The sequence below is a fragment of the Equus caballus genome, chromosome 8, assembly GCF_041296265.1.
Source record: "Equus caballus isolate H_3958 breed thoroughbred chromosome 8, TB-T2T, whole genome shotgun sequence".
In the NCBI taxonomy this organism is placed as follows: domain Eukaryota; kingdom Metazoa; phylum Chordata; class Mammalia; order Perissodactyla; family Equidae; genus Equus; species Equus caballus.
The window spans coordinates 48,601,883-48,627,895 of NC_091691.1; the positions used below are offsets into that span (position 1 = coordinate 48,601,883).

Sequence of the window (26,013 nt, forward strand, 5' to 3'; positions counted from 1 at the left end):
CCCTGGATCCTAACCTCTTGCTGGTGGCATTGGATTAGAATCGTGCCCTTGTTGGTGTATTTCTCTGATACTTACAATTACAGTAAAGGAAATTGAGACGTTAATGTCATGTGTGTGGATTATCAGACATAAGGAGAGTAATTATGATTATTAATTTGAGGTCAGTCCCACAGATAGCAATAATACTATTTTCCCATAAGATGTGCCTTGGTGCTGAGAAAACTTGGAGCTGAATGGAGAAATAGCACCCCCTAGTGGTGTGGCCTCCTATCACCAGAGCCCCTGCTCAGTAAAGGGAGCAGAGGTGTCTTTGCCTCATCCCAACACGTCCCCGCCCCCAACCTGGACTGCCAGGTAAGGGAATCACTTTGCTCAAATTGGAAGTTTTTACAATTGCAGAGCAGGTGAAAATAAATCTCTCATTTATGTGCTATTCCTCAGAAAGCCAGGCCTGCTGATAAAATGAGAACAAATGGGTAGAGGACCCACTTGCAGACATGAAGAGCTGCTGGTCAAGAAAGTAGGTGCTGGGAATTCAAGGTCCCAGGCCCAAGCTCAGTCAAGCCTCTCGTGGAGCCAGCAAAATGAGGGTGAGTCTGAGAATTTCTTTCTGGTTGCCAGCCAGCAGCATGTCCTGATGCCTAGCAGCTGGGTAGGCTAAGGGGGATTTCACCTTTGTTCCACTTTATAATTCTATTTAAAGTGAAGTAAGTGGCCCACTGGCCTTACTCATTAAAGCCTACGGTCAAATACCAATTAAGGTCATCAAATGAATAGTGTGGTTTTGAAGTACTTTAGAGCTGGGAAGGCCCATGGATGCCCTGGATTCTGACCACTCCATTTTTTCATAGAAGGAGAAGGAGTTAGGGGGTTGAAAGAAATTCAGCTAGGTGCCCAAGATCAACCAACTGGTCAGAGACAGAGCTGGGTCTAGATTTCATTCAGCTCTCTGACAATGTCTTCTTATGTTGCAAGGATTTAGTAGATTGGGGAAAAGTGAAGAAATCCTTCAGTTCAATCAATCCTGGATCAGTCCCTTCGAGTGTTGGAGGAAGTAAGCATAGATGATCCTTGTTTAAAGCTTAATGTTTTTTGCCGGGCCATGTAGGAAAGCCAAAGTTAGAACAAATGGTAACTTTGATACACAGGCATTTACATTTCACACTCTGAAAGAAATATGAATTTAGAAGTCCAATATATTATATTTGCTTAAACTGTAATTATAGTTTTGTATTACAAAAGTTGTATGGAAGTTGATGGGATCATTCATTAAAATATGAGTTATGAAACTCTGAATGATGTTACTAGAAGGAAAGATACATTCCAGGCTGACGAGTGGAACAGGTGGGTGGGAAACACTTAAAGGGGAGATTCATGGGAGGATTTTGGAAATCTAAGCTCACACGTGCTGTGAAAGGATTAATTCCCAGTGTCAGTTAAGTCTTCTCAAATCCAACAGCTGCAAAAACATAAAATCCTACTCCAAGCCTGCTCCTTTTCCCAATGTGGAACTGTAACTGCTGGATCAGATGCATCCACCTGTCCTCATTTTGATTTTTTTTCTTAGCAAAATTACAGGGCAGGTTGTTAAATGGGTAGCTTTTACAAATTGGAGCTAATTTTAAGAACTAGAGCTACTAAAAAGTGGAATGTGCCTCATCAAACTGAGCCCAACTGCCCCCAAATCACTGGATGATCAAACAGAATTCCGTAGTAGAGGGCAGGGAGGACCCTCTCTTAGGTCAGTAAATTCTAATGCCCCTACCTACTCTTGGAGTCTATAATTCAAGGTCAGAGAGGGAAAAATAGGAAAAACATTTACTCCTCCAGAGTTTGATCTGGAACTGGGGAATAAAAAGAAGGCAGAGGAAAGGAGATAGAAGAATCACGATCCTTAACTCCCAAGGTCAAGGCCTGGAAGAGGAGCACTCACTGAAATGATCTAATTGTTCCTTAATTTTCTCCAGTCTTTCCTCCAAATCTCTCATAGTAAATTTAATTTTTACCCAGTCATCTAAGGGTACCTGCCTGTGGTGGACAGAGGAGAAAGGAAGAAACATGTAAAGGTGTAGGGTGGCCGGTGGGGGAGGCTAGACCTCAGAGGAATGGCCTTTAATAAGCAAATCACTCTCTGCCGTGTAATCTCCCGGTGGTAGCAATGCAGCATGCTTGGAGACGATTCAAGGCATGGAAAGTGGTTCTACGTCCCACTCTGGGTCGCTAGTTTCCTTTGCTGGTCTTGGAGGATCACAGAAAACCCATCTGAGAAAAAGGTCATCTTAGGAAAGGCTATTTTTATTCTGCCTTTGCATGTCATCTGCACAGCCTGGGCTCCACCCAACTCCCTGTGACACTGATACAAAAGGCTTCTGGCTATTCTAGATATGCACGTACAGCTAAAGAAAAGGCTGAAGGTCTTTATTTACCTCTCCAAGAGCGTGTTCACCATTTTTTCAAAAGTCTCGTCACACCTCAGAAGTGGGCTTGTGATTCCCCACTGTAGAGACTTACTGTACTCATTCAAGCCGAAGTACAGCTTCTCCTCGCAGCTCATGTCCTCCTGATGCAAAATACAGAGCAAAACCCAGTGAGGACAGGATACAATGTGTCTTGTTTTCTAGGGGGAAAGATCCAGGTTATTTCCTGGAAGGTTAAAAAAAAAATTGTGAATAAACAAGTAGGAGTACATCAAACTAAAAAGCTTCTGTACGGCAAAAGAAACTACCAACAAAATGAAAAGGCAAACTATAGAATGAGAGAAAATACTTGCAAATCATATATCTGGTAAGGGGTTAATATCCAAAATATATAAATAACTCACACAACTCAATAGCAAAAAAACCAAACAATCCGATTAAAAACTGGGCCAAGGAACTTGAATAGACATTTTTCTAAAGAAGACATACAAATGGCCAACAGGTATATGAAAAGATGTTCAACATCACTAATCATCAGGGAAATGCAAATCAAACCCACAAGACATCACCTCATACCTGTTAGAATGGCTGTCATCAAAAATACAAGAGTATAAACCAATATGACCTCAATAAAATAATTTTTAAAAAAGACAAGAGATAGGTGTTGGTGAGGATATGGAGAAAAGGGAACCCTTGTGCACTGCTAGTGGAATGTAAATTGGTGCAGCCACTATGGAAACAGTATGGAGGCTCCTCAAGAAATTAAAAATAGAACTACCATATCATCCAGCTATTCCACTTCTGAGTATATATGCAAAGGAGATGAAAACAGTCTATCGACGTGATCTCTGCATTCCCATGTTTATTGTAGCATTATTCACAGTACCCAAGGTATGGAAACAACCTAAATGTCCATCGATGGATGAATGGATAAAAATGGTGTGTATATAAATATATTCAATGGAATATTATTCAGCCATAAGGAAGAAGGAAATCCTGCCACTTGTGACAACATGAGTGGATTTTGAGGACATTATGCTCAGTGAAATAAGCCAGATAGAGAAAGACAAATACTACATGCTATCACTTCTATGTGGAATCTAAAAAAAAAGTCAGAGTCACAGAAACAGAGTAGAAAAGTGGTTACCAAGGGCTAGGGGTTCGGGGAAATAGGGAGAGGTTGGTAAAGGGTACCAACTTTCAGCTATAAGACGAATAAGGTCTGAGGATCTAATGTACAACCTGGTGACTACAGTTGATAACATAGTATTATATAAATGAAATTTGCTAAGACAGCAGAACTGAAATGTTTTCAACAAAAACAACAACACAACAAAAATGTATATAAATATGTGAGGTGATGGATGTGTTAGTTAACTAGATGGGAAGAATCCTTTCACAATGTCTACATGTATCAGATCATCACGAAGTACACTTTAAATACCTTGCAATCTTGTCAGTGATATCTCATAAAGCTGAAAAAATATTGTGTTTCATTATATAGCCTGATACCAGCTCTACAATCATCTCTGAGGCACTAGCTGAAATTTCTTTTCACTTCAAATGAACTTAATATGTGATCAGTGGCATGTTGACATGCTTCCTTAAGGCAGATGGTAACTACATAGATGGTTTGTCTTCTCTTTCTTTTCTTCAGACATTTTCTGAGGAATAGCACTTGTTAGGCCAGCATAGTCACAAGGTCGGATTTTTTTCTCTCTGGAAGCAGCTCTCTATACTGGTGCACATGCTATCCATAAAACGCTATGGAGATGGGCAAACTCAAAAACTCCTCTATTATAGAAAACTTAACTTCTCAGACAGCATAATTCATATAAAATTCATAAAAAGTGATCCTTTGACAAACAAAAGTTATTTTTAAACTGCAATAGATATTCCTCTGCTTTTTTAAACAGAATACACAGTCTTTAATCTATCCCCCATCTTGATGACTCAGTCCTCACTGTGAAAATGAATAACTATTTTGGGATGTGACACAAAGATTCCCTCAGAGGATCCTGAGATGTGTGACAAGCTGCTTGCTTGTCCTTAAACTAAGCCTCAGAATATTAAATAAGCTGTTCAGTTCAAGTATCTGCTTTTTGAAATAGTTTCTTCTCCTCTTTTCTAGATTAATTTTTCACAGTCATTTCTTCTTGCTGTCATGTTGCCTATGCATTTTAGTCTCTTGTTATTTATTATGTATTGACATTTTTCTTTAAAAACTCTCCAACTCATTTCATAAAGGTAATACAGCTGCTTAAAATGTATAATATGATAAAAATAAATTAGGCAATCAGAGGAAGAAGCAGCTAGGGTAAGAGAAATAAGATTGGGCCAGGGATAAAGTTAGTACTCTCAAAAAGGCATACCAGAATTTTCAGCACATCTTGTTAGAGGTGGGGTACAAATCTGTTTCTGAGCTTTTTAGCAACCCATCCAAAGAGATGAGCAATTATGTGATTTATAAGGTCCATATGATAAAAATAAGGTGTTATTTAATCGACAGCTTTTAAGTTTTTGAGACCCCCCCCCCCCAAAACCAGTTAATCCTGCTCTTTGGAAAAGGGTCTTATTTAAGAGTAAATATGCTTTACAAGAGGACCAGAATATCTTCTTATGAATACTGGAGCCTTAGAGCATACACTGAGAGCTATCTATTGTTTATTGGTTTGCTTGTTTCCTTCTGGTTTCTTGGCTGTTCTCGATAGTTGTATCAAATAAGTCATTTCAGGATGAAAAAAGTCATTCAGCTGAGTTTCCCTCTGTATCTGGACAGCAGGCACTGAGTCAGAGGAAAAGTTTTATCTTAAATGTACTTGGTCTTCACATTCCTTCTCATCCTTGGTCCTGCTTCTTTGGGGAAGTATAAAATCCTCCTCCAAGCCTATTCCTTTTCCTGATGCAGCATTGTAACTTGCTGGATAGGATGCATCCACCTGTCCTCATTTTGATTTCTCTTTTTTCCTTAGCAAAATTATAGAGCAGGTTGTTAAATAGATGGCTTGTGATCAATTTGAGCCAGTATGGGTTTCAAGAACTAGAATGACTAAAAATAAGAATTAGAAGTGAATAATTTCCTCAGTCTGTTATGTTTGCATTAAGTTGTAACTGTGGTTTTGTATTTAAAAAGTTGTAACAGAAGTTAATGGGACCATCCTTTAAAATATGAGTTATGAAACTCTGAATGATGTTACTCTAAAGAAAGATATGTTCCAAGTATCAGAAATCACATGATTTATCAAATCCCTGTGTCTTTGAGGAAAATGTCCCTTCTCTTAAAAAAAAGTCTTTGCTGAAATGCAAATTGGTACAGCCACTATGAAAAAGAGTTCCTCAAAAAATTAAAAATAGAACTATCATATGATCCAGCAATTCCACTTCTGGGTATTTATCCAAAGAAAATGAAAACACTAACTTGAAAAGATATATGCACCCCATGTTCATTGCAGCATTATTTACAATAGCCAAGATATGGAAACAACATAAATGTCCAGTGACGGATGAATGGATAAAGATGTGGTATATATATACAATGGAAAATTATTTGACCATGAAATCTTGCCGGTTGCGACAACATGGATGAACCTTGAGGGCATTATGCTAAGTGAAATAAGTCAGACAGAGAAAGACAAATACCATATGATCTCACTTATATGTAGAATCTAAGAAACAAAACAAAAAGAAAACACCAAGCTCCTAGATACAGAGAACAGGCTGATAGTTGCCAGAAGCGGGGGAAGGGGGTGAGCAAAATGGGTGAAGGTGGCGGGGCTGGCCCTGTTGCTGAGTGGTTAAGTTCACACCCTCCGCTGCAGGTGGCCCAGTGTTTCATTGGTTTGAATCCTGGGCGCGGACATGGCAATGCTCATCAAACCACGCTGAGGCGGCGTCCCACATGCCACAACTAGAAGGACCCACAATGAAGAATATACAACTATGTACCGGGGGGCTTTGGGGAGAAAAAGGAAAAAAATAAAATCTTAAAAAAAAAATGGGTGAAGGTGGTCAAAAGGTACAAACTCCAGTTATAAATTATAACTAAGTCATGGGGATGTAACGTACAGCATGGTGATCATAGTTAATAATACTGTATTGTATATTTGACAGTTGCTAAAAGAGTACATCCTAAAAGTTCTTATCACAAGAAAAAAAATTCTGGGGCTGGCCCAGTGGCCGAGTGTTTGAGTTCACGCGCTCTGCTATGGTGGCCCAGGGTTTCGCTGGTTCGGATCCTGGGCGCAGACATGGCACTGCTCATCAAGTTGAGGCAGTGTCCCACGTCCCACAACTAGAAGGACCCACAACTAAAATATTTACAACTATGCACTGGGGGGATTTGGGGAGGGAAAAAAAAAAAAGCAGAAAGAAATAAAAAAAGAAGATGGGCAACAGTTGTTAGCTCAGGTGCCAATCTTTAAAAAAAAAAAAAATTCTGTAACTATGTGAGGTGATGGATGTTAGTTAGACTTACTATGGTGATCATTCCTCAGTATATACAAATATGAAATCATTATGTTGTACACCTGAAACTAATATAACGTGTGTCAATTATATCTCAATAAAAAAAAATCTCCCCCCACCCAAAGTCCTGCCCTCTCAGTGACCCCAGCCTGCAGCTCTCCCTGTCCTTTCGCTGCCGTCTCTGCTTCTCCTCCAGCCAAATGCTCTGCTCTATGGATGCTGTTCCCTGGAAGGTGACCAAGGACTCCTGAGGCCAAATCCAGAGGCCTTTATGTGTCGATCCTCGGCCTCGCTGCCCTCTCGGCAGTTGTTTTCATTATTTTTTTCCATCATTTTTTTCTACACCAGCTGCTTCAGTGACCATTGTTTTTGAAAAAATATTCCAAAACTACATCATAAAGCCCAATCCAAACTCCAACTTTGCAGTTGTGATGGTGTACTCACCTCAGTCTTAACTCACTCAAAATCCATCTCTTCTGCCATTTGCAGATAAATCTTCCTCTTGGCCTCTTTTTCCAACTGAAGGCATCACCTCAAAGGGATCTCTGACTCTTCCCTCTTCCCCAATAAACAAATCCTAAAAAATGTACCATTTCTCCCATCCTTTTTATTTCCAGGACCACTATTCTGATTCAGGTATTTGTTAATTCCAATCTGAATTATCAGAAAAGCCAGATGACCTGTCTCCCCATTACTAATCATTTTGACTTAACCTCTGTAGTTAATGAACTGCCTTAGTTCAGCCTGTTGGTATCTCCTGAAGCTGAACATACGCATATTCTATGACCCAGCAACTTCACAACCAGAGGTACAGCCAACAGAAATGCATACATATGTCTACTAAAAGGCATGTGCTAGAATGCGTATTGCAGCACTATTGGAAATAAGTGAATAGGATGGATAAGTGAATTGTGGTGGAGTCACCCAGAGTAATCTATATACAGCAGTAAGAATGAATGTTTTGTGACTCATCCAAAATATACAAGAATCTCACAATGTTGAGCAAAAGAAGCCAGATACAAAAGAATGCAAACTGCATGGTTCCATTTACATAAAGTTCAAAACTAGGCAAACAAAATCTATGGTGTAAGAGGCCAGAATAGTGTTACCCTTTGGTGGGGGCATGCCTGGCTTCTGGGGTGGTGGTAGGGTTCTAGTTCTTCATCTAGGTGCTGGTCCCATGGGTGTGTTCAGTTTGTGAAAATTCATTGAGCTGCACGTTTACAATGTTAATATAAAAAATTTAAAAATGTGTATACCGGGGCTGGCCCCGTGGCCGAGTGGTTGGGTTCGCGCGCTCCGCTGCAGGTGGCCCATTGTTTCCTTGGTTCGAGTCCTGGGCGTGGACATGGCACTGCTCATCAGGCCACGCTGAGGCAGCGTCCCACATGCCACAACTAGGGGGACCCACAGTAAAGAATGTGCAACTATGTACTGGGGGCCTTTGGGGAGAAAGAATGAAGTCTTTGAAAAAAGGAGGGAAAAAAAAGAAAAAAAAAGAAAGAAAAAAAACCTTAAAAAAATAAAAATGTGTATATTTTCATAATATTTCTAATAGTACTATGCCCTTGCTAAAAAATTGTTAATGCCTGTGTAATAAGTAAGTGTAAGCTTTGCCAGCCTGGCACTCAAAGCCTCTCTATGTATATGTCCAGGTTCCTTTTGCATCCTGCTAAGTATTCTCTGGAAAATGCCCAATGCTTCCTCCTTTGTGGCCCTGCCCAAGCTGTCTGCTGCCAGGAGTGCCTGCTCCCCATCTGTCTGCTCCATCCTTCCTCTCCTTCAAGGCCCATCCTTGTGCTCTCTCCACCATGTCGCCTTTCCTGGTGCTCTCAAATGGATGAGACTTCTCCCTCATTTCAACCCCCAGAGCGTTTTGATTTTTTGAAATTGTCTTATTCTACTTTCTTTTGTTTTTGACAAATAAAAATTGTATATATTTAAGGTATACAACTTGATGTGTGTTTTTCAATTGAGATATAAATGACATATAACATTATATTAGTTTCAGGTAATATACATAATTATTTGATATTTGTATATATTGTGAAATGATCACCACAATAAGTCTAGTTAACATCCATCATCACATGTAAACAATTCTTTTTCTTATAATGATAATTTTTACGATCTACTCTCTTAGCAACTTTCAAATATACAATACAGTATTGTTAACTACAGTCACTACGCTGTACATTACATCCCCAGGACTTATTAACTTTATAACTGTAAGTTTATACCTTTTGACCCGCTAGACAAATTTCACCCACTCCCTCACCCCCCACCACTGGTAACTATCCATCTGTTTTCTCTCTGTTTTATTCTGCTCTGGATAATAGTGACTTTGATATATACTTTGCTTTCTCCTGTAAACCATCAGTCCTCTGTGTGTTCTTGGAAAGCTCTAACACAAGCCCACAAATGTTCAGCAATATGTTTTGAATTAGTTACTTTGCTTTTCTCAGTTATTCCTCCCTTAGGACATTGGCTTCCGGAGGCTGATCATTAGGAGCTTCTCCCCTAAGTGTGTGAAGTTGTTGTAAATTAGATTCAACATTTTTACCTTTTCTCTATGTTGATCTCAATTTCATAGGGATGATTTTTTTTTAAAACTTTAATTAGAATATAATGACTAAAATATAATTATTTTGAATAAATCCTGGGTATATCTTTAATTCATAAATATGTCACAAGATATCTCTATGATAAGAATCCTTTTAAAAAATATAACCATAAACCACTATTATGCCTAAAAATTAATCAATCATAGGAGTGATTTTTAAGGAAAATTATTTTAAGCTTGTTTGTCTATTACTCATGTCAGGAGAAGATAAAGGGCAGAAGCTATGAGCCTTCTTCCTATCACTAGTATCAGTAGTCTTCTGGAAGAGACTGAATGAACAAGGTAAATTAGGATGGTTCTCTTTTTTCCCCCCCAACAATGTATTAAAACTTAACATTTAATAGGAGAACTATCTGCTGGATTAAAAAACCATTTTTCCATTCATCAGTTCTATTGGCAATCACACTCTGGGTCAGTGCAACTGCTTGGGTAGCCCACAGGCATGCCTCACATTTTAGAGGCAAAGGAACCATGGTGGCCTCTTATCTCACCCATAACTTCACCACCCCATATATGGAGGGAGTCAGTGTGGAGAAGATACCAACAAAGCAAAAGTTCAAAGCAACCTCTGTGTGACGGTGAACACGTTGAGATAGTCCTCCTAAGGGAGAGACTACTGATGCCAACATGATTTAGTGACCTGAGTTTGCCTGACTGCAAAGAGCAGACCAACACTCAGAGCTCAAGTCAGGGAAAATTTACCTCCTTCATAATAGAATGAAATGCACTGGGTTGATAAATAGTTATTCTTATGTAAGATATTTCTGGCATCTTTTACTTAAACATGTTTATTTTAAAATATCCGATTTGTTCAGTATTTTTAAATGAAGGATCCATTGCTTAATGGCTAATCATTAATGACTAATCTTTATTTTTTTAATGAAACATTTCTTTGATAGTATATTTAACATCCAATTTTATAGGTCATAGAAATTATTTTTCAGATATTAGGGACTGGAACCAAAAAATATAATGCCTTGAATAATGTTGAGATGACTATTCTAACACATTAAATACCACTCCTGAGTAATTTAGAGTAACAGTATCGTCATCCTCTGTTTCAACCATTAGTCTGTGAGAACTGATTAAATGGAAAAATCCAGTTGCTGGGGGAGCATGAGAGTAATTAACAGTGATACAGATCAGTAAGACTAAAACATGACAGAGAAGCCATCCAACAGGACAATACAATTTCCAGGTCTCAGATTGAAATTAATCATTTAAAGGCACAAAGATAATCAAACATATTGATGGTGTCAGATAACTTCACACTTTTTTGGGGACAAACTGTATAGGATGGATAATTTTGTGTCTGCATGATAACCTAAAAAAGAACCACGTAGTCACATTTATATAAGACACTATTCACTGGTTTTTAGTCTTATAAAAATTGTAATTATATGGACTTTCAGAAGATAAAGCATGTTAGTTAGATTTTCAAACTAGCATATAGGTTGTTAGATTTTCAACCTCTTGTGCTATATTTTACAAAGCCACGACAATATTTTATTCAAGGTTATGCCCTGGGGAACTGAGAACACGACTATGTATCAGAGAATAGAACAGAGACTCACCATGCTGTCCAGCTGTATCCAGTGAACCTCATTACTGGAGCTGATTCGGGACTGTTGGGTCTGCAGAGTGTATGGAAAGGAGCTAACCTGAAGCACCAGGAGGTTGAAAGCTTCCAGAACTTCTCTGCAATTAATGACTCTATCAGCCAATCCATGACTGGGTTCACCAAGTGACAAAGAGCCCGAAATAACACTGTAGAAATATTGAAAGTCACATTAAAACCTCCTAATTTAACTGATTAGATGCAGAATTGGCATCAAAATGGAGAAAATGTCTTAGCTCGTATTTTTCTAGTTCTTCTTAATTGGGAGCAGGAGCAGAAGCAACCAACACTTGATTTGGAAGAGCAAAAATTACACACTCCTTCTTACCCCTTTCAGACAGATTTCAGTGATATTTTTTTTTCCTTTTTCAGTTTGCCCCTGATATACCTCAAAGTGTAACTCAGTTATCCTGGCCAAGGATGTCTAAATCTGTAGTTGAGATGGATCACTTCAGTTTGAAAGCTCACCTGAACGAGGGAGCTTCTCTATCAAAACGTGATGCTTATAACTGTGCAATGATCTGTACCCTAAAGAGACACCAAAGCTGCAAGGGATCCCTGTTGTGTTAATACCACTCTCCTCCCTCCCTTGAGGCTGCTAGACTGTGGGGAGGGCTCCTCCTACTGCCTCCCCGTGACCAACATTTTCATATCTCTGAAGCATTTTCAGTTCTGTTCAATTTGGATGTACCAGGTTGCCATGCAGCCTCAAAACCAATTTTTTTTTTTTTTTTTTCTCAAAGAAATAATCTCGATGCCCTGGGGAACTAAACAGAGAGAGATACAATCAGGAATCCTCCGAGCTACTACCCCAGACTTTCAAAGATGAGGTATTCAAGGTCAGTGAGCTCTTTCTGCCCATAGAACACTAGCAGTAACTGAACAGGATGTGGGCAAAATTCTTCCCTTCTTTCCTTCCTTCCTTCTTTCTATCCTTCCTTCCTTCTTTCTTTCTTTCCTTCGTTCCTTCCCTCCTTCCTTCTTTCTTTCCTTACTTCCTTCCTTCCCTTCCTCCCTTCTTCCCCCCTTCCTTCTAAATCTAATAAGTTATGCAAGATCTTCTTTATACCTACGTACGGCTCAGATTGTGGAATACCAAACACATTCTGGCTTCTGAATAAGCACTTTTGCAATTCTGACATTTCGACCACAGATCAAAAAAATTCCAGATTCCTAAGCTCAGTGTGTCCTTAAGAAAAGGAAATCTATAAATGCTTGATGATGCCTGAAATTTCCCTCCCCCTTCATGGTGAGGAGAAACCATGATATGCAATATGCGATGAGAATTTGCCCCCTTTAAAAAAAATTATTTGCCTTTTTAATCCATAAGAGCAAAGATACCCACTACCAGATAATTACTATCATTGGTCTGGCTCCATCATGCCACATTTACTTTCTTTCATTAATAAGCCCACCAAGAGATAGGATATTCTTTTGCTTAAACTGGTAAATTGTGGAAGGTTTCAGAGCTACTGTCAGGTCATTAAAGTGGCATCTCCACTGCTGTTAAAGGTAAGAGGGAGCAGAGAAAGGCAAGAAAGAGGGGAACTAGCAGAAGAGGAAGGAAGAAAAGAGAAAAAGAAAAAAGGAAAAGAATGGGGAGTAGTAAGAAGGAAAGCATGTGGCCCTTCTGGGAGCTCAGTAACGTCCACCTCCTACTACCACTCTTTCTCTGAAGCTGTTGAGTTCCACAATGCTCTTAAGACCGTATTTTTAACAGGAATTTGTAAAGTCACCTCAGTAAGGTTAAAATAAGAGCAACATTAAATTGGTAAAAGTTGAAGAGGAAGGAAAGAGTAGGAGTAAGTTACCAAGAAGAAGATACCAAATGTTAAGGGTTCTTGGGCTTTCAAATCATCACCTTTGAAATGATTTATTACGTAACAATTACTGCTGCAGAAGAAATATTGTATTTGCTCACTCTGAAGCAATCACCTCGTTAGTTCCACATGGGAGTTGTCATGAACCAGCACAAACAGTGTGTATGGGTTCTGTTTCACCCTCCGCATAAAAACTTCAAACTTGGTTTGAATCTCATTATCTAGACGAACAACATATTTCTCTGCTCTCTGATAAGCTGTCCCATTTTCCTCCAGACCCAAGTCTACAAGGACACCTGCCAAGAAGAAAAAAGAGTTTGTCTTTTTACATACATATATATAAACGAGATAAACTTAAGTTCAGTGTCAACTGATATACTGGGTACTAACCATATATAGAGATTTACAACGCAGCTATTTTTCCTTTTTCATGTTCCCCACCAGAATTTCGAGGAGGAAATATCCGATTTCCTGTTCTTTAGAACACCCCCCCCACCTCCCCCACCTCCCCCAAATGACAACAGGGAACAGTCTGAGAAGCAGTTAAATGTATGAGACCTCTGTTTAATTAAGTTCTATTTATGTGAAGTGCTGCTAACTGCTACTGCAGGCCACTCGGAAAAAAATGAAAGTTTGGGCTACAGCTTTCGGCCAAATTAATATAATCACATAAGCCTTCCTTACCGCAAATTTAGCAACAAAACATGTAAGAAAAAGGAAAATAAAATGTGATGTCCAAAGATACTAAAGCTAGAGCTTTTTTAGGTAGTATTTTACTCATTTTTATACAGTGACAGTTTTGCACAGTATCTAGAGTGTGGGAAGCCCTCAACGAATGTTGGATTATGTACCAAATTAATAAAATGAACTGAATTACCCAAGATTATTCTCTCTATATTCTCAAAATGTTAGAAACTATGAAACTTTAGTACTGTATCATTATCTGTCTACAATAAAGTTGTTTGTACATAAAAACATCTAAAATAGTTCTAGGCACACGAAGCTGTTGTTGGGATAATTAATTAAAATACCAAATACATCTTTAAAATGAAGAGACAAAATGGTAATTATGTGAGGCGAAAGATGTGTTAATTAACTTTATGTTGTAAACATTTTGCAATGTATACACATATTAAATCATCACACTGCACACCTTAAACTTATGCAATGTTATATGTCAATTATATCTCAATAAAGCTGGAAAAAATCCAAAACACAAGGGCACAGGAGCACGCCCCCCCCCCCCCCCACTCCAGACACTTAGCTGCACAGAGGGAGGGCTAAGGCCCCTGAGAAGAAAGCCTTGTGACTCAAGCCCGTGGACCTCCAAGCAGAAGGAACCAGAAGACTGATTTGGGGGTTAGATATGTTACAGAGTCCTTGAGGACCAGCCTGGACTCCAAAGGCTGAAGGATATCTATTTAGCATCCATTACCAGCCCAACTCACCGGCCCCAACTATGTGAAAAAAAAAGTAAAATTAAAAAATAAATTAATAAAAAGTAAAATGAAGAGAGCTTTATGAATCATGTTGATTTAGTTTTATCTAGCTTTTCTTTTCACATAAAATCAACTCAATTAACAACTACACGCAATTAGCATCTAGATGCTGTAATAGTAATAGCTCTAAATGGTATAAAAGAAAAAGGAAAAATGTTTTGCCATCAGAAAAATTCACTATACCAGAAAAGGTAAACAGAAAAGTAATTTTGCTTTTAAACATTTTTCATTAGGAGCCTTTACTCAGAGACTTTTTTCAATTTCCACCCAAATGTAATCAAATGTTGTGAATATTTCGAAAGGCAATCAATCAAACATTTAACTTGGCAGGTATTCTGATTTTTTTGGAAAGTGAATTGCTTGTAAAATTCATTCAACATTCGACAGTGATGGATTGAGCATCTGCTGTGTAGCAGGTACTATGTCAGGTATTGTGCTAGGCCTGGGGACACACAGGAGAACAGGACAAAGATCTTAATCTCCTGAGGCTCATGATGAGGAAGATGGATAATTCTGGCGAGTGTCATGATGGGAGAAAAGTACTATGGGGTAGAGAGGGTGAGCAGAGGCATAGAGGGAGGACCCACTTAATCTCTGGGGTTTCTGTTTCCTTATCTGTACAATGGGGAGAGTAGAACCAGTTGAAATTTAGTCTATATTTCCTAAGTTTATCCTTAGGAAATATGCAGTGTGAGTTAAGGGCATCCTAATATAAAAAGACTATAAATAATTCATAAAGAAGAAAAAGATATATCTTATGGAAAATTAAGAGTTGACCACATTTCAAAACAGATGAAATAAAGACTGATTGTATGCGTTGGACAGGTTAATTCCATATATGCCCTTAATGGGAAGACAAAGTTCCATGAATCTAAGAGGTGGTTCTCTTAGATATAACATGGTATATTAGTCCATAACTATGCAGCCAGCTGCCTCTGCAGTGGTGAATTTGGGTGGGGAGCTGGCACGTCAGAGGTACTTGATTGTTTTATTTCTAACTGGGCATTTATAGTAGGTCATCCTTACCTTTAAATTTTGTTTTAGACTTGCTTTTATTTTTAAGTTTTGTTTCTTTCCTGGTTATGAAAGTGATAGATACTCATCTTGGAAAAACTGGAAAGTATAGAGATATATTAAAAAAGAAAAATTATCCGTAGTTCTTTAACTCAAAATAAGCCACTGCAAACATTTTTGTGCATTCCTTCCTGTCTTTTTTCTATGCATGTTGTGCTACCTAGCTCACATTTTATAATTGTATATGCTGATTTTTTCACTTATAATTGTAAAGTAAGAAACAAAACTATCATTATTTACTAATAACTTGTCTGTGTAGAAAACACAAAATAATCCACAGATAAATCAATTAAATTAATAAGAATTTAGTTAAGTTGATGGATTCAAAATCAATTTGTAAAAATTAGCTGCATTTCTATATACCAGCTGAAAACAGTTAAGAAGTGTGTTTTTAAAAAAATTTACAATAACATTAAAAAAAATTAAGCACCTAGGAGTAAGTCTTATAAAAAGTATATAAGACCTTCATGGAGAAAATGATGAAACTGTTAATGACATTAAATAGAGCTATATTATAAAATATAGTTAAAACTAAATTCTTTTCAAATTTATTTAGAGATTCAATGTAATTCCAATAAAAATTCTAATAGTTGTTTTTTTAGCTTGAAAAATTGTGTAAAAAATTTACATGTCAGAGCAAAGGACCAAGAATAGTCAAGACAGTCCTGAAGAAGAAAAGGTGGTAGGGATTTGCCTTGCCAGAGACTAAGAATTATAGAGGTGTATTAATAAGATGGAGCAGTTTTGGCACATGGGTAGACCCTAGAAACAGACTCCCACACATATAGAAACTTGATTTATTATGATAAAGCTCACATGGCAGATCAGTGGCAAAAGTAGGGGCTCTTCAGTAATTGGTGCTGAAGAACCAAGAAATTATATTGGACTTACCTGATACACAAGAAATTCAGGTGGAGTAAAACTTTAATGCAAAAGACAGACTAAGACTTTTAGAAGACAATATAGGAGAATAATTGTATGACCTCATAGAGGACTTCTTATGTACAAAAAGCCAAAGGATAAATTAAACTTAAAACTTATATTCATCAAAGACATTATAAATAAAAAGACAAGCTTCCCAAATCTGTAAAAAATATTACTAATGAAGGATAAGTATTCAGAATACATTAATTACTCCTACAAATCCAAGAGAAAATGGGCAAAAAACTTTAATAGGCATGTCCCAGAAGAAGAAACCCAGATGGCCAAGAAACATTGGAAAAGATGTTCGACCTCATTAATAATAAGGAAAATACAAATTAAAACCACAACAGAATGGAATCATAGCAAATTAATAAAAATTAAACAAGATAATTGTAAGAAAGAAGTGGATGGAAAAAAACCCTATGTATCTCCTCATTTCTGCAAAACAAATTCAAGAAGCATAAACCAGAAACTAAAGAGATTGGTTGCCAATGGCGGGGTTGGGGTGAGTGGAAAAAAGGTGGAAAGAAGGGGAGAATGGGAACAGGGTAAGTATGAGGAGGGAGAGACAAGTCTCTGAATATACCATTTTGTATAGCCTTTGCTCTTAGAACCACAGCAACAAACAAAATCAACCAAGAATGGAGTGGGGGGCGGGGGAGGAACGCAAAATACAGTCCAAACAGTAACAGATGAAACCTAACATAACCACACTGATGGGGATGAGGATGAAAAGAACAAACCCAAGTAAAATCAGTGTCTTGGCTGGATACTATAAGGCTAAAGACAAAAAGAACTGTACACAAAAATATGAGTTAGCAAATCAGCTTCTCACAGGGGGATGGGTTAGTAATTGCGTAATTTCTAGAAAAAAATAAAAGAAGTGAATAGAGTATAAATAATGAGAACCAAGTTTCTCCTTATCAGAGAAAGAAGTTACGAAAAAAGAAAGGAGAAAGACTAAAATGAACCTTGTGGTGTAAATACGGAATTGGAGGTATCAATGTGAACTCATTTTTTTTTGAGGAAGATTAGCCCTGAGCTAACATCTGCTGCCAATCCTCCTCTTTTTGCTGAGGAAGATTGGCCCTGAGCTAACATCTGTGCCCATCTTCCTTTACTTTTTATTTGGAATGCCTGCCACAGCGCGGCTTGATAAGCAGTGCGTAGGTCCACGCCTGGGATCTGAACTGGCAAACCACAGGGCTACTGAAACGGAGTATATGAACTTAACTGCTATGCCACCAGGCTGGCCCCTGAACTCATATTTTTAAGAATAGATAGATATATAAATAAACAGGTGTGTGTGTACATGTGTGCATGGGTTAATATACATACATATATTTCTTATGTCTGTCTGCTGAGTAAGTCTAGGAGCAATGACACCCAGTAACAATAAGCACACTTAGCACCCAGATTTTGGTTTCTAAATACCATTCTTGGGGCCGGCCCTGTGCCCAAGTGGTTAAGTTTGTTTGCTCTGCTTTGGCGGCCCAGGGTTTTGCTGGTTCAGATCCTGAAGGTAGCGTTCCACATGCCACAACTAGAAGGACCCACAACTAAAAGATACAACTATGTACTGGGGGGATTTGGGGAGAAAAAGAAAAAAAAAAACAGTTGTTAGCTCAGGTGCCAATCTTTAAAAAAAAAAAGAATCATTAAAAAATAAAATAAATAAATACCATTCTTCAATAAAAGGACTAAGGGTTCACTGGAGAAGAGGTTAATTCAAAGTTTGGGGTGGAGAAATTAAAAATAACTCTGGAATGTCTTGTGGTTCTAGAAAATAAGGAAATACATGAAAAGGGATGGTGACATGTTAAAAGAACATAAGCAATGTAGGTTCATCAATTGTAACAAATGTGCTACTCCTGTGGGGGATGTTGATAACAGAGGAGGCTGTGAATGTGGGGTCAGATATGAGATGTCTCTGTACTCTCCTCTCAATTTTTTCTGTGCACCTAAAACTGCTCTAAAAAAAGTCTTTTAAAAAAAGAACAACACCAGAGCTTACCTGAAAGAGTTCCCAATGACCAAAGCTAGAAAACTTGAGCACCAAAATAAATAATAATAGTGCTGGGAATGACCCATAGCATAAAATAAACATTCATGAATCCATGCTGATATAAATAAACAAATAAATAAATAAGGAGGAGGAGGAGGAGGAACAGCTCTTCCTTACAGAAAGATTAAATTAATGAATTCCTACTAATACATGTAGGCAAAATGATGGAAATGTAAATTCACCATTATGCAAATACCACAATAACTTGCAGGCAAGATCCACTGATGGATGCTAACAGCATAGTCTCAAAGTATTCCCCCAGGACTTTATATAAACTACAAAGAGGAAAATAGTAATTTTACAGTGGAGAAACCCGTCAGACACCACCTTAATGAACTGATTGGGGTTAACATCACCAATAATAAAACATATCAAAATCATGTATTCCCTGATATGATGCACTAAGAAGGACATCATATCACTTTTGTGGTATTCTTGCCAAAAACACGTAACCCGAATTAATCATGAGAAAACATAGGACAGTCCCAAATTGAAAGACCTTATACAAAACAACTGACTAGTATTTCCCCCAAATGTTAAGGTCATGAAAAGCAAGGAAAGACTGAAGACATGCTACATATTGGAGACCAAGAGGACCAACAACTGAATGTGATCCTGGAACAGAAAAACAACAATAAGAAAAAGACTAATGAAGTCTTTAGTTAGTTGTTAGTATTGTTTCATGATTGATTTCCTGTTTTGATAACTGTACTATGGTTATATAAGTTAACTTTAAGGGAAGGTGGTGAAAGGTATACATGAACTTTCTATTGTACAGCTTTATTGACATATAGTTCACATAAAATTCACCCACTTATAATGTGCAATGCAATGTCTTTTACGATAGTCAGAGTTGTACAACAATCACCATAATCAATTTTAGAACATTTTCATGACCTGAAAATGAAACCGCATACTCTTTAACCCTCACCCCTCAATTCTCCCCTCAGTCCCTCAGCCTTGGGCCGTCACCAGTCTACTCTCTTTCTCTACAGATTTGCTTATTCTGGAAATTTAATATAAATGAAATCATATGTGATCTTCTGTGATTGGCTTCTTGCACTTGGAATAACGTTTTCAAGTCTCATCCATGTTGTAGCATGCATAAAACTTCATTTCTTTTTATTGCTGAATAACATGTCATAGTATGGATGTACCACATTTTATATATCCATTCATCAGTTGATGGACATTTGGACTGTTTCCACTTTTTGGCTACTATGAATAGTGCTGTATGAACATTTTGTGTACAGATTTTTGTGTGGACATATGTTTCTACTTCTCTCTCATTTCATACTTAGGGGTGGAATTGCTGGATCATATGGTAACTCTGTGTTTAACCAACTGAGGAACTCCAAGACTGTTTTCTAAAAGGCCTGTGCCATTTACATTCCCATCAGCAGGGTATTAGGATCCAGTTTCTCCACATATTCGACAACACTTGTTATTGTCAGTCTTCTTGATTATAGCCATTGTAGTGGGTGGGAAGTAGTATCATTGTGGTTTTGATTTTCATTTCTCCACTTAGCTAATGATGTTGAACATCTTTTCATGTGCTCATTGGCCATCTGTATATCATCTTTGGGTAAATGCCTATTCAGATCCTTTACCCATATCTTAGGCTGTCTTTTTATTATTGAATTGTCATAGGTCTTTAAATATTATAGATACAAGTCCCCTATCAGATGTATCATTTGCAAATAATTTCCCCGATTCTGAGTTCTCTTTTCATTTTCTTGAAAGTGTTCATAAAGCACAAATGTTTTAATTTTGATGGTGTCTAGTTTATTTTTTTATTGTTTGTGCTTTTGGAGTTATTTCTAAGAAATCACTGCTAAATCCAAAGTCATGAAGATTTACACTTTTATTTTCTTCTAAGAATTTTACAGTTTTAGCTGTTAACATTTAGATCTTTGATCTATTTTTAGTTACTTTTTGTTTGTGAGGTAAGGGTTCAACTTCATTCTTTTGCATGTGGCTATCCAGTTACCCCACCATCATGTGTTGAAAAGATTATTCTTTCCTCATTGAATGGTCTTGGTATCCTGGTCAAAATTCAGTTGACCATAAATAGGAGGGTTTGTTTCTGGACTCTCAGTTCTATCCCATTGATCTATATGTCTATTCTTATGCCAGTACCACACTGCCTTGATTACTGTAGCTTTGTATTGAGTTTTAAAATGGAGAAGTAACAGTCTTCTAACTTTGTTCTTTTCTTAATAGTGTTTTGGGTATTCCAGGTCCCCTACATTTCCATATGAATTTTAGGATCAGCTTGTCAATTTCTGCAAAGAAGCCAGCTAGGCTTTTGATAGGGGGTGCAATGAATCTGTAGATTTGAGGAATACTGCCATCTTTGAAATATTAAGCCTCCCAATTCATGACTATAAGATGTCTCCATTTATTTAGGTCTTCTTTAATTTCTTTCAACAATGTTCTAGTTTTTAGAATATAAGTTCTACACTTCTTTTGTGAAATATATTCCTAAGTATTCTGTTCTTGTTCATACTATTATAAATGGAATTGTTTTCTTAATTTCATTTTTGAATGTCTTGTACTGTTTTGTGACTTTTCTGTAGACCTAAAATTATTTTAAAATTAAAAAATTTAAAATAAGCATGACCATATCAAATATTTGCCACTGAAACACATACACAGCTAGTGGGAGTGTAAATATAACCATTTTGAAAATAATTTATCATTATTTAGTAAAGTTGAAAATATATGTAACCTATGCACTAACAATTCTACTCCCAGAGAAACTCTTGTATATGTGTACCAGCACTGTTTGTAAAAAACTAGAGACAAAACAAATGTCCATCAGTAGTGGAAATCATTTTTTAAGATGTGTGGTACATTCACATAATAGAATAATAAAAAGCAGTAAATTGAATAAATTACAGCTACACACAACAACAGGGTCAATCTCAGGAATGTAATGTTGAGTGTAAAAAGTAAATTATTAACGAATGCATAGAGTGTGGTTCCACTTACAAAAAGGTTTAAAGTATATGACATTAAACAAGATATTGTTTAGGAGTTATGCATTATGGCAAAACTATAAGCAAAATAAGGGAATAATAAAAACAAAATTCAGGATAATGGTTACCTTTGAAAGAAGAAGGAGGTTAGGATCCGGAAAGAGAACAAAAGTCTTCAGTGTTCTTTATTTTGGTGGGTACATGGGTGTTCACTATGCTGTGATTTTTAATACCCTTTATAAATTTTATCTATTCAATATTTAAGATTTCTTAAAAAGAGGGAATGTGAATGTCTATCCACATTTTAGAAAATATTTGAAGACATCAATAGCTATACTAGATTCTATCTGATGGATATATCATCAATAAACAGCAACTATGTTTTCTCCTCACTTTCTATTTTGAATAGTATAGAAAAGTTGGTGCAATAAAACACTTGTATACCCTTCCATTAGTTTCATCAATTGTTAATATTTTGCTACGTTTTCTTTTTCTCTTTATTACTTCTTATTTATTGTTGTTGTTGCTATTATTGCTGAATAATTTGGAAGTAAGTAACTCATCATAATATTCACCCCTAAATATTTCATAGGAGCAAAGGCATACACTTACATAACTACAATATCATTATTATATCCAAGGAATTGAACAACGTCGATATAATATTCTCTAATACATGGCCCACATTTGAGTTTCACCAATTGTCCCAGAGCTGTTTTTATTTTATTTTTAATAAAATAAAAAAGCTTTTTATTTTACTTTTAGGTCCAGGATCCAATCAAGAATCAAGCATTGCACGTGGTCGTCATGTCTCTTTATTCTCCATAATTGAAACAGCCCCCTGCCTTTTTTTCTTTTTTGGTCTTTTCACTGATATTTTTTAAAATGCAGGCTAATTGTTTTGTAGAATGCCACATCATCTGGATTTTTCCGGGAGTGTCCTTGTGATTAGACTCAGGTTAAACAGTTTTGGCAATTATACCACACAGGTGACATTATTTATTTCCCTCTGCTCCTAATGTCAATCTGTCCCATGATTGGAGATGGCAAAGCTTGATTACTTGGTGATGACAGTGTCCACTGCTGGATTTCTCCATCGTAAGGATACCTTTTACTTTTGTAATTTTCAATGTGTGATGATGCTTTGAGACTGTGCAGCTATTTGTTCCTGAATGACATTATACCTAATGATTTAGTATACACTGACGATGCTTCTCAGAGTCAATAACTACGTTGGTAGTGCAAAGTAGGGGTTTTTATAATTCTATCATTTTCCTCTATTTATTACTAGTATTTTTTTGTAAAGAAGGGCTTGCCCCCCACCTCTCACTCTTCTTGTCTCTTTTATTTTTTAGTATTACCATGGACTCATGGGTTTTTAAAAAAAATTCAATAGGTTGTAATCCATTGCCATAATCCTTTTTGACACTTAAGATTACCAAATTTGATCAGTAAAATCCCGTTCAAGCAGGCTGCTATGTCCTTTTGACACATCCCCATCAATCTCTGAGTCCCTACCAAGCTTTCTCGCTTTCTGGCACAGCAAGTATTCCAGACTGTCGCACCTCTGAGCTGGGACACTGGAGAGTACATTTATAAGCCAGATCTAGAGGGAGGCCAGATGTGCACATTGATACTGAGATGTCGCTGTTTTTAAGACTTTTCAGTGGACAGAGCAAGGAAACATTTAATTTTTTTCAAATTATGTGTTCATACTTATATCTATCTCCAATTTAAATCTAAAAAGGATATTCCTTACTTTTCCCTATTCCATACCTGAGGCTCCCTTGTTTCATTTGAGAACTCTGGTGTTCAACAATATTAAAATATTTACCTATTTGCTGTATCCTATGATATACACAAAATACGTAGTTTTAAAATTATCCTTGCCACTCCCAGCAACAAACATAAGAAGTAAAATTCAAGATTTATTTACAATTCTTTTTGCCCTTGAGATATATCATATTGAGAGTGCATAATAAGAAAACTGCGTTCAAAAAATACTTGAATTAATTCTTTTTGGCGTGTGGTTATGTTATCAACTTGTGCAGTTAGGTTCATTTATTTCTGTTTGTATTCAATATTAAGTTTTTTCCCATCATTTTAATTCATGTTTTGAATATGTAACTCATTTATAAGGATCAAAAGTCAAAACTATATAAAAACTTATAGTCATTCCATCCCTGTCTCTTTCACCCCATATGGATAAACTTTTTCATTTATTTCTGGCTTAGCCTTCATGTTTTGTTTTTCAAAAATATGCACAAAGGCGTGGAATCTGTAAATGATCTGAAGTGTTGAGAAATGGCTGGTCTGAGAAAGGTCACTTTCTGTCTTCTTATTTATCACAGTTCTATAGGATTAAAGTTTATCTTCTAAGTCAGGAGCAAATCTGTCACATTTTTCCAACTCCACAATAAAAAATGGACATCAGGAGGGTCCCCTGGGGTACCAACGGTAGCACAGAGAGATTCAGGGCCATGTCTACCTAAATACTAAATCTTACTTTTGACATGAGTGGGAATTTAGGAGGCATCAGTAATCCTTCTTTTATGACATTTTGCAACTCACTGAGTTCTCAAATGGAGCCAGTGGTGGCTGGGAATTGCTGTGATCCTTAAAGGTGGTCAGTCTGAACCTTGGGGAGCAGCCACAGGTGGTGCCAGTCGTGGACATCTTTCATAGAAATAACCACCTCGAAAGGCCCTGGAGAGAACCTTCTAGGATGCCAAGGACTCCAAGCAGCTAGATTGTAGTTGCTTATGCCCCTTTTTTCTTTATTGAAGGCTACAGGAAGCCAGGTGTGTTTAAGGAAAACTTGAGCATTGGCCTATATTCCCTTTTATGGGATTAAAAACATCATCATGTCCTCTGAGGCCGTTCCTCTAAAAACTCTAAAGGAGAAGCAGCAATTTTTCGACCACCCAAGGGCCTGGAAGGGGAATAATCCAAGAACATATGCACCAAACCCACAACACCTCTGAGCACCAGCGTCAAAGGCCACAAAGGTGGAAAGTGAATGAGCCGCCAGAACCATCAGTGGAGGAGCTAATCAGTCTGAATATCAAGTAAAACCGATACTTGGTCTAAATGTCCGGGAATCTAAAATGTCCAGGTGTCATTAAAGATGACCCACTATTCATCTCAATGCCCCGTTATACTGCCTATTTATTTGGAGAGAACAATGTATTCTGGCTCAAATGTTCTTATCCCTCGATGTTTTTTAACAAGGAATTTATTTCTAAATTTTTAATCTCATTTTTGTTTCTTGCTCTTTCTCATCAAAAACATAACCCAAAGAAAAAATAAAACTACTCTCAGTTTTAGCTGTTCATCTTCTCTGTGGCTAGAATTAGTATCTTCAAAGTTTTGGTATGTAAAAACATTCTAATGCTTAAAAGGATATGAAAATCAAGAAAATATTGAATCATTAGAGCACGCCGGGTTTTTAAGTATTATGAGAACAATGTGCATTCTTTCACCCTGTCAATCTCTTTTCAGCCAATAAATTACCTGGGAATTGAAATCGCTGGTTAAAATCCCTGCTAATCGCTTTCAGGGCCCATTGTATCAGCAGTCCCTTTGTCTTCTGGTGGCCCAGCTGGCTCCCTCTGTCCTCCCGCTGGCAGAGAATTCTCTGATCTGGGTTTGGTGGGACTTGTCTGTGTGGGTGTACACTGCTGTGCTGTTTGCTTGGGTAGGGAGGGAGGCAGCACCAGAACTGCACAAGAACAGCACTCTGACACAGAGGCAGCTTCAGAGTCCTGTGTGACCGACAGATGCACCTGATCAGACACACTGGAGGCCTCTACTCTTGGCCAAAGTAGATTTCTGAAATATGGGTTTTTTTTTAAAGGTTGGCCCTGAGCTAACGTGGTGCCAATCATTTTTTTTCCCTTCTTCTCCTCAAAGCCCCTCCAGTACACAGTAGCATATTCTAGTTGTAGGTCCTTCTGGCTCTGCTATGTGGGAGCGTGCAAACTTAACCACTCCACCATGGGGCTGGCCCCTAAAACATGGTTTTAATGACTACATTTGTTTTTGCCAGAGGACTACAAATATTACTCCTATGTCTTCCTTTTAAAATAGATGTTAACTTAAAATTCAGTTCAAAAAAGTGTTACAAAAAATTAATTTCAGCAAATATTAAGTGTCTGCTGTGCCACAGACAAGACAGACATGTTCCCTGAATATGCAGCTGAAGAGAAAGAACATTAATAAACACACGGGCACAACATGGTGCAGCGTGCCATGGCTGGAGCACTGCAGGGCGCAGATGAGCACCAGTGCATGAGTTGTAGAAGAAAACCTAGGAAAGAGCATGCCTTGGAAGCTAAAGGAACTGCAGCGTTTAAAGGAATGGAAGTCACCTGTGCAGTCAAGAGTTTACGTAAGATAAGGACTGAGAAGGTCACTGGTAACATTGGGGAGAGTCCCATAAGGGTGGGAGTTGGAAGTCCAGGCCAGTTTGTAGGGTGTTGAAAGCACCTGGGAGCTGAGGAAATGGAGATAACAGACCACTCTGCTT

The 26,013-nt window shown here is 37.5% G+C and overlaps 1 protein-coding gene and 1 long non-coding RNA gene across 15 annotated transcripts in view; one reads left to right on the plus strand and one right to left on the minus strand.

Annotated features, from left to right (window-relative positions):
- GREB1L (GREB1 like retinoic acid receptor coactivator) overlaps positions 1-26,013 on the minus strand; it is a 242,418-nt gene that overhangs the window by 29,192 nt on the left and 187,213 nt on the right. For all 14 annotated transcript variants that reach the window (XR_011420953.1, XM_023647520.2, XM_070220750.1 and 11 more), the window contains 3 exons: positions 13,058-13,238; positions 11,079-11,271; positions 2,427-2,560 (listed from right to left, as the gene is read on the minus strand). Coding sequence is in view for 13 of the 14 variants with exons in the window: in XM_023647520.2 (XP_023503288.1) it covers positions 2,427-2,560; positions 11,079-11,271; positions 13,058-13,238 (508 nt within the window). In the remaining variant the exon portion in view is untranslated. The remainder of the gene's footprint in view (positions 1-2,426; positions 2,561-11,078; positions 11,272-13,057; positions 13,239-26,013) is intronic.
- LOC138915264 (uncharacterized) lies at positions 442-24,628 on the plus strand. Its single transcript, XR_011420960.1, has 2 exons — positions 442-590; positions 22,251-24,628. It is a non-coding gene; the product is annotated as an uncharacterized lncRNA (long non-coding RNA).